The 15,639-nt window shown below is 37.2% G+C and overlaps 1 protein-coding gene across 1 annotated transcript in view; it reads left to right on the forward strand.

The window, feature by feature from the left end:
• Positions 1-1,770: 1,770 nt before the first annotated feature.
• The window catches only part of LOC143222114 (uncharacterized), a 51,447-nt gene continuing 37,578 nt past the window's right edge, over positions 1,771-15,639 (forward strand). Inside the window, exon 1 of the mRNA XM_076448089.1 lies at positions 1,771-2,295. Coding sequence (XP_076304204.1) covers positions 2,107-2,295 — 189 coding nt within the window. The 5' untranslated portion in view covers positions 1,771-2,106. The remainder of the gene's footprint in view (positions 2,296-15,639) is intronic.

The raw sequence follows: 15,639 nt of genomic DNA on the forward strand, positions 1-15,639 counted from the left end.
CGGAACGCACTACAGTGTCAAGCATGGACACTGCAGCAACGCCAGGGTTTCGTGAGCACTATACCCAAACACGAGTATCAGATACAATGTCCACAACACCTGTTAAGAACATTCAAAACTGGTACTTGGTTGACCATAGCCCAAGTGAAACAGACGATTGACCCTAGAGAGCCACCCCAAGGCAGCCCGTCTATAGGAATTCAAGACTAAAGTGGTGTGTTATGGGCGCACTCCTCAGCCACCAGGATTATATCGTCCCTACATGGGTCACCACACACGACAAACGCGTAGGTGGATGTTTAGATCCTAAAGCAAGTAAACTAAAAGAACAGAACCTTCCCTGGGAGGTTTCTTCACTACGTACAGGAATCCACACCGAGGGGGGATGAGGTAGGAGATGGTAGACAACACCACCAAACATATCTTCAGTAAGTGAATGAGGTTGCAGATGGTAGACACCACTACCAAACATATTTTCAGTAAGTGGATGAGGTAGGAGATGGTAGACAAGGACACTAAACATGTCTTCAGTAAGTGGATGAGGTAGGAGACGGTAGATACCACCACCAAACATATCTTCAGTAAGTGGATGAGGTATGAGATGGTAGACAACAACATCAAACATATCTTTAGTGACTGGATGAGGTAGGAGATGGTAGACAACAACACTAAAGATATCTTTAGTGACTGGATGAGGTAGGACACAGCAGACACCATCATCAAACATATCTTTAATGACTTGCATCAAGTAAGGTTGAATAACATTTTTTAAACCAAGAACTAACATTGGATATTTTTTATTTGGTCAATGGGTCGATGAGATTTGACAACAAACTAAAAATGCTGAAATGATGTCATCTGATAAATACAATATTAAGACCACCTTTCAATGTGACCTAAGGTTTTTCTTTTTGTTATCCACGAGTGCAATCATAATGAAAGTTATTTTGTGCTAACACTAGGAATATACTATTTCACACATTCAAGATAGATAAATAAGAAAAGAGAGAGTTATGTAGCCTAACTGTGGAATTACGTTATTTTGGATATTCGTTTGTTTATCTATTTCACACATTCATAGATAGATAAATAATGAAAAGAGAGGTACGGTTATGTAGCCTAACTGTGGATGTGATGTTAAAATACAGTTCGTATTGTTTGATTCAAATAGGAACACGAACGTTTATATATCAACGACATATAAATAACAATATCGCTTTTATTTTACTTTAGTGACAACAGTAAGGTTTATTATACTGAGCTACTTCCATAGTGTTCGGCACATTCTCATGAGTAAAACCATGCGCGGATTTTTTCGTTCTCGGTTTTTACTGGAAGTTTAACAAACTATAACAAAACCTCATATTTGTCAGATTGTTCATCTTTGTTCCAGAACATTTATTTCTATTCACACTTGTACAGCCCTTGTTAATAACTTTGTGTCATATCTTAAAGAGATAGTTAATAAATAGAGCCCACAAGTGATCAATCATGCCTATCCTAGCACCACAGATCAAAAGAGCTCCCGCCTAAACTTTCCGGTTGTCTGTCGAGGAAATAGCGAGACAACACCTGCCATGACACAGAAGATTTTCTCACGGTGTTGTTGGGCGTTTGTGATAATACCTTGGTCTGATTCAAGTATTGCAAAATTGGTATAACACAAGTCATTACACAACGTAGGCGATGCGTATAGGATTTCTTCGAATGTATCTCTTCAATACCACCAAAGAGCCGCAAAAAGGTCGTTTCTATAGGAACACTTGCTAGACCAATGGGCTTACGCCACTGAGTTAGCTTACGTCAGGCGGAGATGACGCTGTCAATACAACGGCCAGCTCATTCCACATGCTAGTACTATACTAGAACACGCGATTCGTACGACACGATGAACGCTTTTCTCTTCGTTCCGAACGAAAACGGTGTTTACTTAGGAGAACCAGAGCATCTTTCGGGGGTCAACTTAATGCCTATTTTAGTTTAGAGTTCTCTCTTGACCTTACAGAGTTTGTTTACAGTTTGAGTGACTTTGCGGTCATAAAGTAGATGTCACAAAAAGAACAAAAAACAGAAGCGGGATAGTATTATTATTACCCACGTGCAAGGATGTTGAAACACGTGCATTTCTCGACCTCTAGCTTGGCGTCTTACCGGTGTAAGACACCCACTCGGGACACCGTCAGCCTAAGTTCTACGCTAAGTCTCGGTAGCAGTGGAGTCCACGAGCCAGTATCATCACTGTTTTCCAGTACTTCTAGCCTTCAGGTTTCCAGCAAACTCTCACCATCTCCCAAGGTATAAATTAATATTTCTATTAGTTTTCGTAGGCTGAAGTTTTGTTTCCGGAAACTTCATACTTTTAAAACTTAATACGTACGGTATAGTACGATACCCTAGGTTGCCCTAAACTTCAATGTACCATTGTTCACGGCAATAAGTATGCTAGGCCAGTGGTACCCAAACTCTGAGACTCCTTTAATGTGAAGGGAAAAGTTCGATGTCCCCAAACCTATAAAAATGCGTTAAAATGTGATTTTAAAATGTACTTCCCTTCTACTTTAGTAGTAGTGAAAGCGTGCTGTAGTAAAAATATACACACTGTATCATTTAATTAATTCAACATATTTTTATCGGCTTATTGTTCATCTACAATTAAAAATAATTCAGAATCTTTGTTTTCGCTCCCCCTACCCCCAAAAAAAGTTATTTGTACGATTGATCCTGGAAGGTTGAAAATGATAGAAAACCACGACAAAAAAGGTGGCGCTGTCACTTGAAACATTCTTTTTTTTTTTAGCTTTTCATAATTGCAGATTGGGGTTTTGAGTTATTTCTATATGTTATAGCCAGTGTCTAAACCTTTTTTTTGTTGTACTCATACTGTAAAACAGTCGCCGAGAATTTTTGATTATTTTAGGCTAATATAAAAATAAGCTAAATAATACTGAACAAACACACAAATACGATGGTACTTGACCTGAACTCTTCTGTCGTTTGTCTTCTTCATACATTCTACCGTTTTTGTGACGTCATAGGTCACTTCCAAGGATATAATTTTAACGAAAGAAAATTTATTGCCATATCTGGCTTTCTTAGTACCTAACCCGATGTTCAAACCACGCCTTTCCACCTGTGAATGTGAAAATGGAGCAGTTAATTTAAATTAAAATTGGACAAAATGGATAATACTGTCCTTTTTATCTACTCCCCCCTCCTGTACACTCTGAGAATTCAATATTGAAGTAACCTTTACTCAACCACCCATACTTCTGCTCTCTTTAACGCGCGAAACAAGTAAATGTCTACAAACTTACAGCTGACCCAGCAGGAGACCAGTACTTTTTTCGAATGTCTTTATTAAAAACACCTCTGGGTATTTAGTGGGAACAAAAGTTGAATTAATACTGTAACAAATTGGATATTACGAGAACTATTATATGTAATGCTTTTTAGTAGTTAGCTGTGTTAAACTAATATAGCTGTCCCAGCTGGGGACCACATTAAAGTCTCCCCTTCTTCTACTAATAGGTCTGCGATCAGTACAATTACTATATTGTGTCTCAGGACGGCTGGTAGGGGTACCAAAACTTTTATTAAAATGAAGTAGAGAACCTGAAGATGACCTAAGAAGGTCGAAACGTTATTCTCTACTTTATTTTAATAAAAGTTTTAATATCCATACCAGCCGTCTTGAGATACATTTTTACTTCAAATGGGTTTCTCGTCATCACCAATTACTATATTATTAAATGAAACGTTCGCATCGCGCATGCGTGATTTTAAAACTGAAAATTAATCCAGGAACGACTGCTACAAACGTCTTAGAAACTGAAGCATTTTATGGATATGTTTCGGGTCTAGTTTCATCAGATTATGCTTATATTATTACCAGTGGGTGTATTTACATTTGTTTCTCTCACTTGCCGGTAAAATTGTGGGTGTTCTTTTTAATTATCCCTGTTTCCATGGTTACGTTTTTGTATTAAGTTTATCTATTAAGCTTTAGAAATGTTTACTGTCAGTGTAAATTATCTCTTCGTGAGAAGTTGCATCCAAAATCAGCAAAGGTTCTGTCAGTCACTATACGTTACTGAATGAAACTCAATATAGTTCCAAATATTTCGTGATCCAATTTTTTTTGTCACTTTTAGTCTTAAAAGGCATTTTTAAGGATCTTGTTATTATTTTAAGGTGATTCCCTGAAAATTTAAATGTATAGAATTATTAAAAACGTAAATGTTGCTCTATCCGATTTCCTCTTCCTGGTAGGCCCCGGCATGGCCAGGTGGTTAAGGCACTCGACCCGTAATTCGAGAGTTGCGGGTTCGAATCCCCATTACACCTAACGTGCTCGCCCTTTCAGCCGTGGGTGCGTTATAATGTGACGGTCATTCCAACTGTTCGTTGGTAAAATAATAGCCCAAGAGTCACAGGTAGGTGGTAATAACTAGCTGCCTTCCCTCTAGTCTTACACTGCTAAATTTAGGACGGTTAGCGCAGATAGCCTTCGTGTAGCTTTCCGCGAAATCCAAAACAAACCAAACCAATTTTCCTGGTAATTTGAAGCAACTCTATAAAAATTTAGAACACTATTTATTAAACTAGATACTGCATTCGTCGTTTTTATTTTGTGATATTATGTATCACGTTTCTTAGGTTATTTTTTGATAATTTAAAATTGTGTGTCTTTACCGAATGAAAACCACCTTTTGTATTTCACTTTCCTTTTCTGGATATTTTGTGTTCTGTTTTTAAGGTGATTACATGATAATGTAACGCAGCGAATCCTCACCAATATTGTCTTTCCGCTTTCCGCTTACTATTTTTGTATGTGTGTGTGTCGTGTTGTTAAGAGAATTTCATGATAGTTTAAGACATCGTATCCTTAGTGAATAAAAATTATATTTCTTTCTTCGTTTTCTTTTCCATTATGTTATTTTCAGTCAAAAGAGCAACAATAAGTGTGTGTAACAAACATTTGATGTGCCCTAGCTACTCGAAACACCTTCTAGTATACCACGATATATGTATATATATAAACATTTCAGTATTATCTTTATGTTAATGAACGACTAATAATTTAACTTAACCCTAAGATCAGATTTATATATTAATCTTAAGTGGCCAAAGAGAGTTTAACAAAAACAAACAAAAGAGTCGGGTGAAATGTTTGGACACATCAGAGGTCATATTCAGTCATTTAGGTGTTTATGATCTGTTTAAACGGATTTCTATACCCGTGGTGGAAAGAGCACAGATAGCCCATTGTGTAGCCTTTTACTTCACTCAAAACAAACAGATTCGGTTGACTCAAAATAAGCATTATATATATGTTTTGATGATTTGTTTTTGGTTTCTAAAGTTTGCTCTGTTTTAATGCTTATTCACATAATGCTGTTAATATACGATTTTAACTCTGTGCATTTGTACGTAACTTTGTATACATCCTAGTGCATACACATGCTGGCCAAAATCTTAAGGCCAATGAACATAAAGAGAAAAATGCATTTTGCGTTGTTAGACTCAACCACTTATTTGAGAAGAGCTTCGAAAGATGAAAACAAGAAAAGGGAAAATAAAAATAAAAAACCTTTTTAGCATTTAATAGGAAAAATGTCAACACTATGAAATTAGCCTAAATACTAGCTGGTCAAAAGTTTAAGACCATACCAGAAAAAAATCCTAAATAGGGTAGGAAATGCCCAACAAGTTGCACAGCCGTCATTACGAATAACTGCAAACATTCGCTTTGGCATGGTCGATATAAACATTTGCAGAAGGCTGCCTGGAATGTTATTCCAAGTGGTGAAGATGGCTTCACGAAGATCGTGCACTGTTTGTAATTGACGTTCATTTCTATAGACTTCCCTTGCCATCCACCCCCAAACATTTTCAGTGGGGTTCAGTTCGGGCGAACACGCTGGATGGTCCAAAAGAATCACATTATTCGTCATGAAAAAGTCCTTTGTCCTGCTGAAAGATCCAGTCATTTCCACACAAGCGAGGGCTTTCAATCAATGAGGATGCTCTATTCGACATGCCAATGTAGCCAGCTGCTGTTCGACGCCCCTGTATAACCTGAAGCTCCATTGTTCCATGGAAGAAGAAAACACCCCAAATCATGATGGAACTTCCTCCACTGTGTCGTGTAGAAAATGTCTTTGGTGGGATATCCTTATTGTGCCAGTAACGTTGAAAACAATCTGGACCATCCAGGTTAAATTATTTCTCATCAGAGAACAAAACCTTCTTTCATTTTTCTACGTCCCATGTTTGGTGCTTTTCAACAAAGTTTAACCGAGCTGTTTCCTGGTGTGGAAGAAGGCGTGGCCTTTGAAGACGTTTACGGTTTTTGAAGCCTTTCTCTCGTACATGTCGTCTTATTGTTCTTGAGCTGCATTCTGCGCCCGTAAGGACCTTAATATGCTTCGACGATCGGCTGATGTCTTGCCCGACAACCCGTCGAATTCTCCTGCTTAACACCGGCGAAATTTTCTTGGCCAATCACTTGAAATTCTCGTTCTGTATCCCGCAGGATCTTTTAAAACATTTGCAACAGCAGTTCTACTACGCCCAATGACGAGAATTCTGTCATGTTCGAACTCTGCCAACTTTTTAGCCTTTGCCATGTTTTTACCTAATGAAACACAGGAGATGTTAGTGGAAGATGTTGACAACGCTTGTGCTTGAACACAAATGACTAAATTTCGTTTCGTGTTTACCGAATAACGCTTCGTTTCAGTATTTTATTTTTATTTTTCCTTTTCTTATTTTCATCTTTCGAAGCTCTACCAAAATAAGTGGTTGAGTCTAACAACGCAAAATGCTTATTTTTTTCTTTATGCTAATTGGCCTTAAGATTTCCGCCAGCAGCGTATTTTAAGGACAAATGAGCATGGCCTAACAAGGCCAATTGATTAGGATGTTCGACTCGTTACTTGCGGGTCACGGGCTCGAATTTCTGTCACACCAAACATGCTTGCTCTTTCAGTTGTGGGGGCGTCATAATGTGGCGATCAATCCCATTATTCATTGGTAAAAGAGTAGCCCAAGAGTTGGCTTTGGGTGGTGATGACTGGCTGCCTTCCCTCTAGGCTTGCACTGCTAAATTAGGGACGGCTAGCATAGATAGCCCTAGTGTAGCTTTACCTTAACCACCTGCCCACTCGAAGTAAAAATGTATCTCAGGACATCTGGCACGGGTATTAACAGTTTTACTAAAATGAAACATGTTTACACTCTCGTCCCTAAGACATGTGCCCAGCAATGGTCAGTTGCAAACTCTCTCTTTGTTAACCTAAAGATGACCTAAGAAGGTCGAAACGTTGTTTTCCGTTTTATTTTAATAAAAATGTTAATACCCATACCAGACGTCCTGAGATAAAGAAAAAATACCTCCTCCAAATAAGAATACTTCTTCTAACGTGTACATTCAACTGATGCTTTGTAATACATACAATGAAACACAAATTAACAATGACTGATTGGTTAGCCCAGTTTAAAAGTACAAGGAATTACGTGTAACAAATATTACTCAACGTGGAACCAAACTCGGACCAAATCGTGATACAATTTACACAATTTTATGACGAGAAAGCAATGGTATTTTTTTTTTTTTTTACGGGTGGTTTAACCATCCTTTGAGGTTCCAGCACGAAAGGAAAAATGGAAAAAAAAAGTTCTTTCAACAAACTTTAAATACCATCGCCATTATGATCCTGTTGTGAGAAGACAATCGCTATATGTGTATTACACATGCACGTGAGCGACACAGTAGGTCATAATAAGCGCTGAGGTTATTTAAACAGACGTCTTTGGCTGATGCGTTCATTTTTTTCACGAGACGTTAGACATGTCTCTCCGAAGTGGGGAATGTACGAGCTAGTATTTAAACTGTTCTTATAAAATAAAGGATTCTGGGAAATTTCTATGCAATCTTAACGTGAAAGGAATACAGTCTTACCGACAATTTTTGTCCAAATCTCTTATACCGCCAGAGGGCACTATTAGCTTAGTGGAACAAAAATGCTTTGACTCGGGTGACTGTCTGCCTTTTCTTTTAAACAAATATTTTAACCCTCTTAGTAATATTTTATTTATACTGTCATTGTTTGTTTGTATATCTGATGAAGATTTGTTTCTCGACAGAAATCACCGCCTCACAAGCGGAAAACATAGAATAAGCAGCTCAGGTTACTTACATTCTAATTTATTTTGTTGCTCATGTAATGGAAATAAATACATGAAAAGTCTTACTTTGAATAAAAACCCACGAGTGCATCAGGAAAACATGGTAACTTAAGAAATGCTAACGTACGAACAGAAGAAGTTTATTCTTACCATTAAAAAAAGCCTGTCATGGCCAGGTGGTTAAGGAATTCGTCTTGTAATCTGAGGGTTGCAGGTTCGAATCCCCATCACACCAAACATGCTCGCCCTTTCAACCCTGGGGGCGTTATTATGTGACGGTCAATCCCATTATTCGTTGGTAAAAGAGTAGCCCAAGAGTTGGCGGTGGGTGGTGATGACTATTACCTTCCCTCTATTCCTACACTGCTAAATTAGGGACGGCTAGCGCAGATAGCTCTCGTGTAGCTTTGCGCGAAATTAAAAAAAAACAACAACAAAGCTCTAATGGCTTATTGACAGTAAAACACAAATGTATTAGTTTTTTTTTTAATGACTCTACAAAATACATATATTTTTGGCGAAACTGTACGGACAGTTTAACTGATCCTTGCTAAGATCACGAACTGTATGGACAGTCTTACTGGTCCTTGTGAAAATCACAAGTTTCCAGCAAATATGAAATTCTTTATTTGGCATTCCCTTTTCTTATAAATTCCTTAAAGCTCTAGTGTTAAAATTAAAACACCGCCTCTATTGTCGGTATTTAACGTAGGGAACCTTCTTATGTTACTTGTGTGTACAGGATTTCAGGACATTAGTTCCGTTTTGTGCTCTGTTTTCTCACGACTATGTCCTATTTTTGCATGTGACACATCCCGCGTGGGTTGTTTTAACATTGGACACTGATGCATCAACATGACTTCCATCATATGAGTTATTTATACGTTTATTATCCAAAATTGTAGGTGTTTTCTTGTTTTGTTTTTTTAAAAAATGTTTGTAATGTTTAATATCTCTTTAACTTGATGGTGGTCGAAATACACACTTAAAAGAACGTTTTATTAACTTAGAAAGTGATCATATGTTGTATATACATCTTTTTAAAGAATATGTTTGTTTGTCGTCAAACGAAAAGCTGGAAAATAGGTTATCTACGTTCTGTCCACCGCAGGTATCGAAACTCAATTTTTAGTGTTAAAAGTCTGCATATTTTCCGCTGAGCTACCGGGAGTGGCCTCGTAGAGTTGTGTTTAATAAAGAAATACGTTTATATATAGAGAGAGCGAGAAAGTACTGCAGTTATATTCTAGTTGTTCAAACGTCTATTGCTTTATCCGCTTTGATTGTACATCAACTGATGTCTTATTACATCAAACACTCTGACAACTCAACTTCTTTAAATGGTTAAGTGGCCAATACAACAGTGTTTAAATGACAACAATTTTAAAATTGGCTAGCCTTAACATCCATAATTCTTACTAATGTTATATTGCACAGGCTTCGGATTGCGTGTAGGAGGATGCCAATTTGAAGGAAAACCAAGGCTTGTCATATCTGAAGCAGATGGGGTTGAAAGGGAAATATTTGATCGTAAACCTTGTAATATTAGAGTAAAACTCTGGACATGTTTTGAGGCAGTGAGGGCCTATATATGGTGGGACTGAGGGAACAAAAATACAACGAAATTAATATGAAAATAAACAGTTTAAACACACTTACTTTCTGCAGTTTTATCTTAACATGTTTATCCTATATTATCGACTCTTTTATTTCCATCTAACAAATTAATTTTAGGATTTTTATCTCTTCATAATAAGTCGATATTTAAAACCAAAAAACACAAATCAGATTACGGGAATCGTGAACCTATTAACTTTCTGGTGTTCGAAGTGACTGAAGACCATTTTACTGGATATTGTAAGATCCTGTCACCCCTCTCTTTTTTTTTTAGGAAGCATACGTAGACACAAACATTTAAAACGTCAGCATTTTGCAGAAGGTGTGATAAGTCATGACGTCAGAAAAGTTAGGTTTACTGACTGACTGGCAAGGCTATTTCTTCCATACTTTACCATTATCGTAAAATCTTACTTAATTTTTTCTTAACTGTAACTAGAGGGGCAGATCATAGACGTCTCTCGAAAAATAACAAAATATGTCCGTATGTCCGTCATTATCAACGGATACGAAATTTTTTTTTGGCAAATAGTGAGGAACAATATACCACGCAAGTCTCGCCAAGTTTCATCAAAATCCGATAATTTTTGACTGAGTTATAATGAGAGTAAAACAAATGTGTGAAAAATTGGCCTTATGTTAATAGATAGGAACTTTCAGTGACCTTGACCTTTTATCTTGAACATCCTTACTTTTGTTCAAATTTGTTCAGTCGTTTACGAGTAATCTTGCTGACAAGCACGCACGCACACACACGGGGGTGAAAACACCTCCAACACCCTAGGTCGCGGTGATAATTAAGGTTCAGAGGAGAAAAAAAAACAGCAACAAAATAAGTAATAAGCTTCAATGTTTACAGATTTAATTCACGCTACAGTTACGTGGCAGGAACCATCACAACTGAGTAAAACCATCACGATTGATGAAAATGGTTTAAAGACAAGTAAACTTCAATAAACATTCGTAATATTTTTATGTAAAACTGATCTATGATGCCTTTACTAGTTGACCCATGTGGTATTTTACTTACCTAAGAGGAAACTTTTATAACGAAGTACTAAACCTTATGAGCGATAATTTAGAAGGCTCACAACACTAAAATCCAGGGATCGATTCCTTATAGCGGACAGATCGCGGATAGAACACAATTAACAAACTTTTAAAAGTATTAAAATGAAAAAAAGTGATATATATAAGATATGTAAATTAACAGATTGCCACTCAATATTGTATAATTCTCGTTTTTTTTTTACTCTGAGGTTTAGCTAACATACATGGAGCTGTATTTTAATATTTGATATATACATTTTTACCTTGTATACATTGAATTAATTGTGATGTGTTTTATCGATTCCGCGTGGGTTATTTTGCGTGTCTGTTTGTTTGTTCTGAATTTCGCGCAAAGATACACGAGGGCTATCTCCGCTAACCGTCTCTAATTTAACAGTGTAAGAATAGAGGAAAGGCAGCTAGTCATCACTATCCATCGACAATTCTTGGGATGCTTTCTACCAACGAATAGTGAGATTGACCGTCACATTACTACGCCCACACGGCTGATAGGGCGAGCATGCTTGGTGTGACGGGGATTCGAACCCGCGACCCTTGGATTACGAGTCGAGTGCCTTAACGTCCTGGCTATCCCGGAATTTGCGTGCCTATTCCTTTTGCTTGTTCCCGCGGTGGCACAGTAAGTCTTCGGTTGTACAACGCTAAAATCATGGGTTCGATTTACAACGATAGAAAAGGGGTTTCGATACCCGTGGTGTGCAGAGCACAAATAGAACTGTGTAGCGTTGTGCACAACTACAAACAAATAATCCTTTGGGTTTTAGTGTATTTTAGATGTACTGATAAACTGTGGGTATCTCTAAATCCTAAACACTTAGGCTATGTTATGAACAACCTTTTTGGTTGATACCAGAAGCTTCGATCGTAACACATTTCCTAGAAAGGCTTAGCCTAAATCGGTGTTTAAATAAGTGAATTGTCTATTGATACGAAGTACAAAATCACAGTACTTTATAAGTACAGCCGTGTATCCTTATGTTGTATATTTGATTAAACTTCCAGACATTGTTTATGCAATACAAGTAATGTATATTTATGTATAAGATGACAGACAAAGCCAGGCATACCAAAACATTTCTGTGTTTGCTTATTTGACGTCACTTGAAGGTATACTTCGCAATAACGTTACATAAAGGTACGTATATATACACAAACGCAAAATCAAAGAAGCCCTACTTATACAGCAACTAAAACCAAAATTAAACCAATGTAAAGGAACACCTTTATACCTATACTAATTAATAACCTAACATCCAACTGCAACCCCCCTACAATCTCGTACCCGTTTATACTTTTGTCGCTCATACATGTCTCTATAACGGTCAGTTGCAAACTCTCTTTGTTAACCTGAAGATGACCTAGGAAAGTCGAAACGTTCTTCTCTCTTTATCAATAAAAGTGTTAATACCCATACCAGCCATTCTGAGATACATTTTTATTTCAAGTGAGTTTCTCGTCATCAAGAATAAAGGTACGCTGTGATATAACTGACAGGATACACTGATACCCTAATTATTCTGTACAGAAGTAAGTTCAATCATTTCAACGAATTGAAAAGACGTATTACTGATTTGTAACCGATCGTTTATGGACTCTAACTTTATATGAGAGTATAAACTTACGTTGATAAAAAACTTTCACAATTGTCACAAAGTGTTTTGTTCGTGTTCATCCCACTGTTTACAAGCAACGCTGAATTATTAGGGAAACAGTCCAACTACGCTTCAGAAAACACATTATTAAGAACAAATGCTTATAAGCTGCGTGTTACCTACTGATTAAACATTCTGGTTGCTAAAAACATTACCCTTGGTGGTACTTATGGCACTAAAATAATGCTCTTAACCCCTATCCTTGTCCTGTGCATTATACGTGACTGACAGAACACAATGCTAAACCAGCTGGGTATAGTATGTGATACAAAGCTACGTTTATTTGTTAAGCAGTTGATGCTTGAGAACGTGGCAGTAAAAACTGGTTGTTTGGGTTCGACGCGAAACATTAAAAGAGAGCTTCATATGAGCATCACATGTGACCCTCAAAGTGCACGTGAATGATAACAGGCTAACTTATTTTTACTGGAAAGAAAATTTAAGCCTAGGGTTTTGAGTTCCTAAAACTCTATATTACACTTTCTTTCAATAATACTGGAAGGATATGCTTCACTAATACTGGAGTAAGAAGTGAAATAAGGGTATTCATAAAACCTTAACATAGAGAAAGGGTTAAAGTTAATTCAAATTATCAGCTATCTGATACTCGTGGCTTACTGTCTGCCAAGTAAGGCATTTAACACGTGACATTCTAAATTATTCATGTTTGTAGATATGGTCAACACTAAATGGTATGGGTGCACATCATCATAGTAGAAGAACAGTTCTGAAGAAAAATCATTACATTTTTTCTGTTTAATTTCAACGAGATTTATTTTAATGGTACTTGTTGATATGGGCTTTAATGAATTTAATGAATATATATGCGTTAAAACGGAAGTGGAAAGTTTGACTGTCTACAATATTTGTAAACAGCATTAACAGTTTTTAACAGATCTTTGCTCGAAATCAGTTGTAGGAACTCTGACTTTGAAATACCTATTTTCATGTCGTGCTTTTATTCTTCTTAATCGCCACTCAGTATAACAGATATAATTTCGCGCAAAGATACACGAGGGCTATCTCCGCTAACCGTCCCTAATTTAACAGTGTAAGAATAGAAGGAAGGCAGCTAGTCATCACTATCCATCGACACGTATAGAACACAATTAACAAACTTTTAAAAGTATTAAAATGAAAAAAATTGTGATATATATAAGATATGTGAAGTAACAGATTGCCACGCGAATGTATATTATTGTTTAGTTATTTATCAGGTATAAAAAGTAATGAAAATCCTCAAATATCTGAATATATCTTTTTCACGTTAGATCACGAGGAACACGTTGATAAAAACTGGCGAAAAATTAAAAAAAAATGACAAAAAACGAGCCCTGTTCTTATAGAAAGCTGCTTTCCTCTCCAACAAATCTTCTCCCAGCCGCTAGGGGTTGAATTTGGAAATTATTTAATTGGGGAAATTGTTGAATAAGCAGCGCTTCCCGTTATGACTTCACGAGTGGCGTGTGGCTTTTCTCCACCCATCCTGTACCTTCTGCCCTCCCTGGCGCCAGCGTTATATATTAAATCTTTAATCGGTTAAAACCGAAACATTGGTTAAAATAAACGTTAGCATAGAGAAACAGTGTGACTGTGTAAACCCGGTTCTTACTCGGGGTAACTGTTGTTGACCTAAAATTAGAATATTTTGTTTGGGGGTGGGATTACTCATCCCCTGGAATGGTTGTAATGTTCGTCAATTTGTGCGGCTTGTGAACTTGACAGACACTTATTGTTTGGGCTAAACTTGTGGGTTTCATCTGTACAAAGATTTTATGTAAAATCCGTTTAGAAATATTTTTATTGCCGATTTATTTTTTCATCAAAATTCTTCTGCTATTTTTAATATGATGAGACTTTTATTCAAATAGGTATAAGATTCTAGTAGTTTGAGAGTTTTTATCGATTGTAAAGAGAGTCGCCCGCTGGGACTACAGTTTGGTTTATTTTGAATTTCGAGCAAAGCTTCACGAGTGTTATCTGCGCTAGCCGTCCCTAATCTAGCAGTGTAAGACTGGAGGGAAGGCAGCTAGTCATAGTCACCCACCGCCGACTGTAAGAACGAGCATTTTTGGTGTGACGGGGATTCTGATCTGCGACCCTCAAATAATAAGTAGAGTGTCTTAACCACCTTTGGGACAGCTCTAAGTTTTCGGATTTACAACGCTAAAATCAGGGGTTCGGTTCCCATCGGTGGTCACAGCCTATAGCTCCATGTGGCTTAGATATAAAACACACACACACACCACTGTGAAGATAAAATTATTTTGTTTAATTTTTTAATAGAAAGGTACTTTCTTTTGTAAACTGGACAAACCAGTAAATAATTATACTAAAATAAGTTATATTGTGGAGTTGTTTCAAGCAAACATGACTTCTAATTTGTACTACTATCATAACCATACGTCTGAACTGGACAAATTATATAGCAGCACTGGTAAGCTGTTCGTGTCTTCTTATTTAATTATTTATTCGTGGTCTAAGTAGAAAACCTTTTTTAGAGTACAAAATGTTCTTGTGTGGCTTTTTCTATTCGATAACTTTTAATTTATTTGGTTATTTTATAGTGAAGCCACATTCGGCTATCTGCTCTGTCCACAGCAGGAAATCGAATCCCGGATTGTAGCGTTGTAAGTCCATAAACTTACCGCTGACCCAGCAGGAGACCAGTAGATTTTTCAACTGACTTTGTTAGAAACAAAGTATTTAGTTGAAAGAAAAGTTGAATTAATATTGTAGCACAGTGGAGCTTATGAGAAATATCTAATGTCTTTGTTTGTTTGTTTGTTTTTGAATTTCACATAAAGCTACGCGATGGCTATCTGCGCTAGTCGTCCCTAATTTAGCAGTGAAAGACTAGAGGGAATGCAGCTAGTCATCACCACCCACCGCCAACTCTTGGGCTACTCTTTTATCAACGAATAGTGGGATAGACTGCACATTATAATACCCCCACGACTGAAAGGGCGAGCATGTTTGGTGTGACGGGGATTCGAACCTGCGACCTTCAGGCTACGAGTCGAGCGTCTTAACCACCTGGCCATGTCGAGCCCTTAACGTGTTTGAGTAGTTAGATGTATTAGGCTAATAAAACCAAACATTGCAGTAA

The sequence above is a fragment of the Tachypleus tridentatus genome, chromosome 8 (genome assembly GCF_004210375.1).
Source record: "Tachypleus tridentatus isolate NWPU-2018 chromosome 8, ASM421037v1, whole genome shotgun sequence".
Classification (NCBI taxonomy): domain Eukaryota; kingdom Metazoa; phylum Arthropoda; class Merostomata; order Xiphosura; family Limulidae; genus Tachypleus; species Tachypleus tridentatus.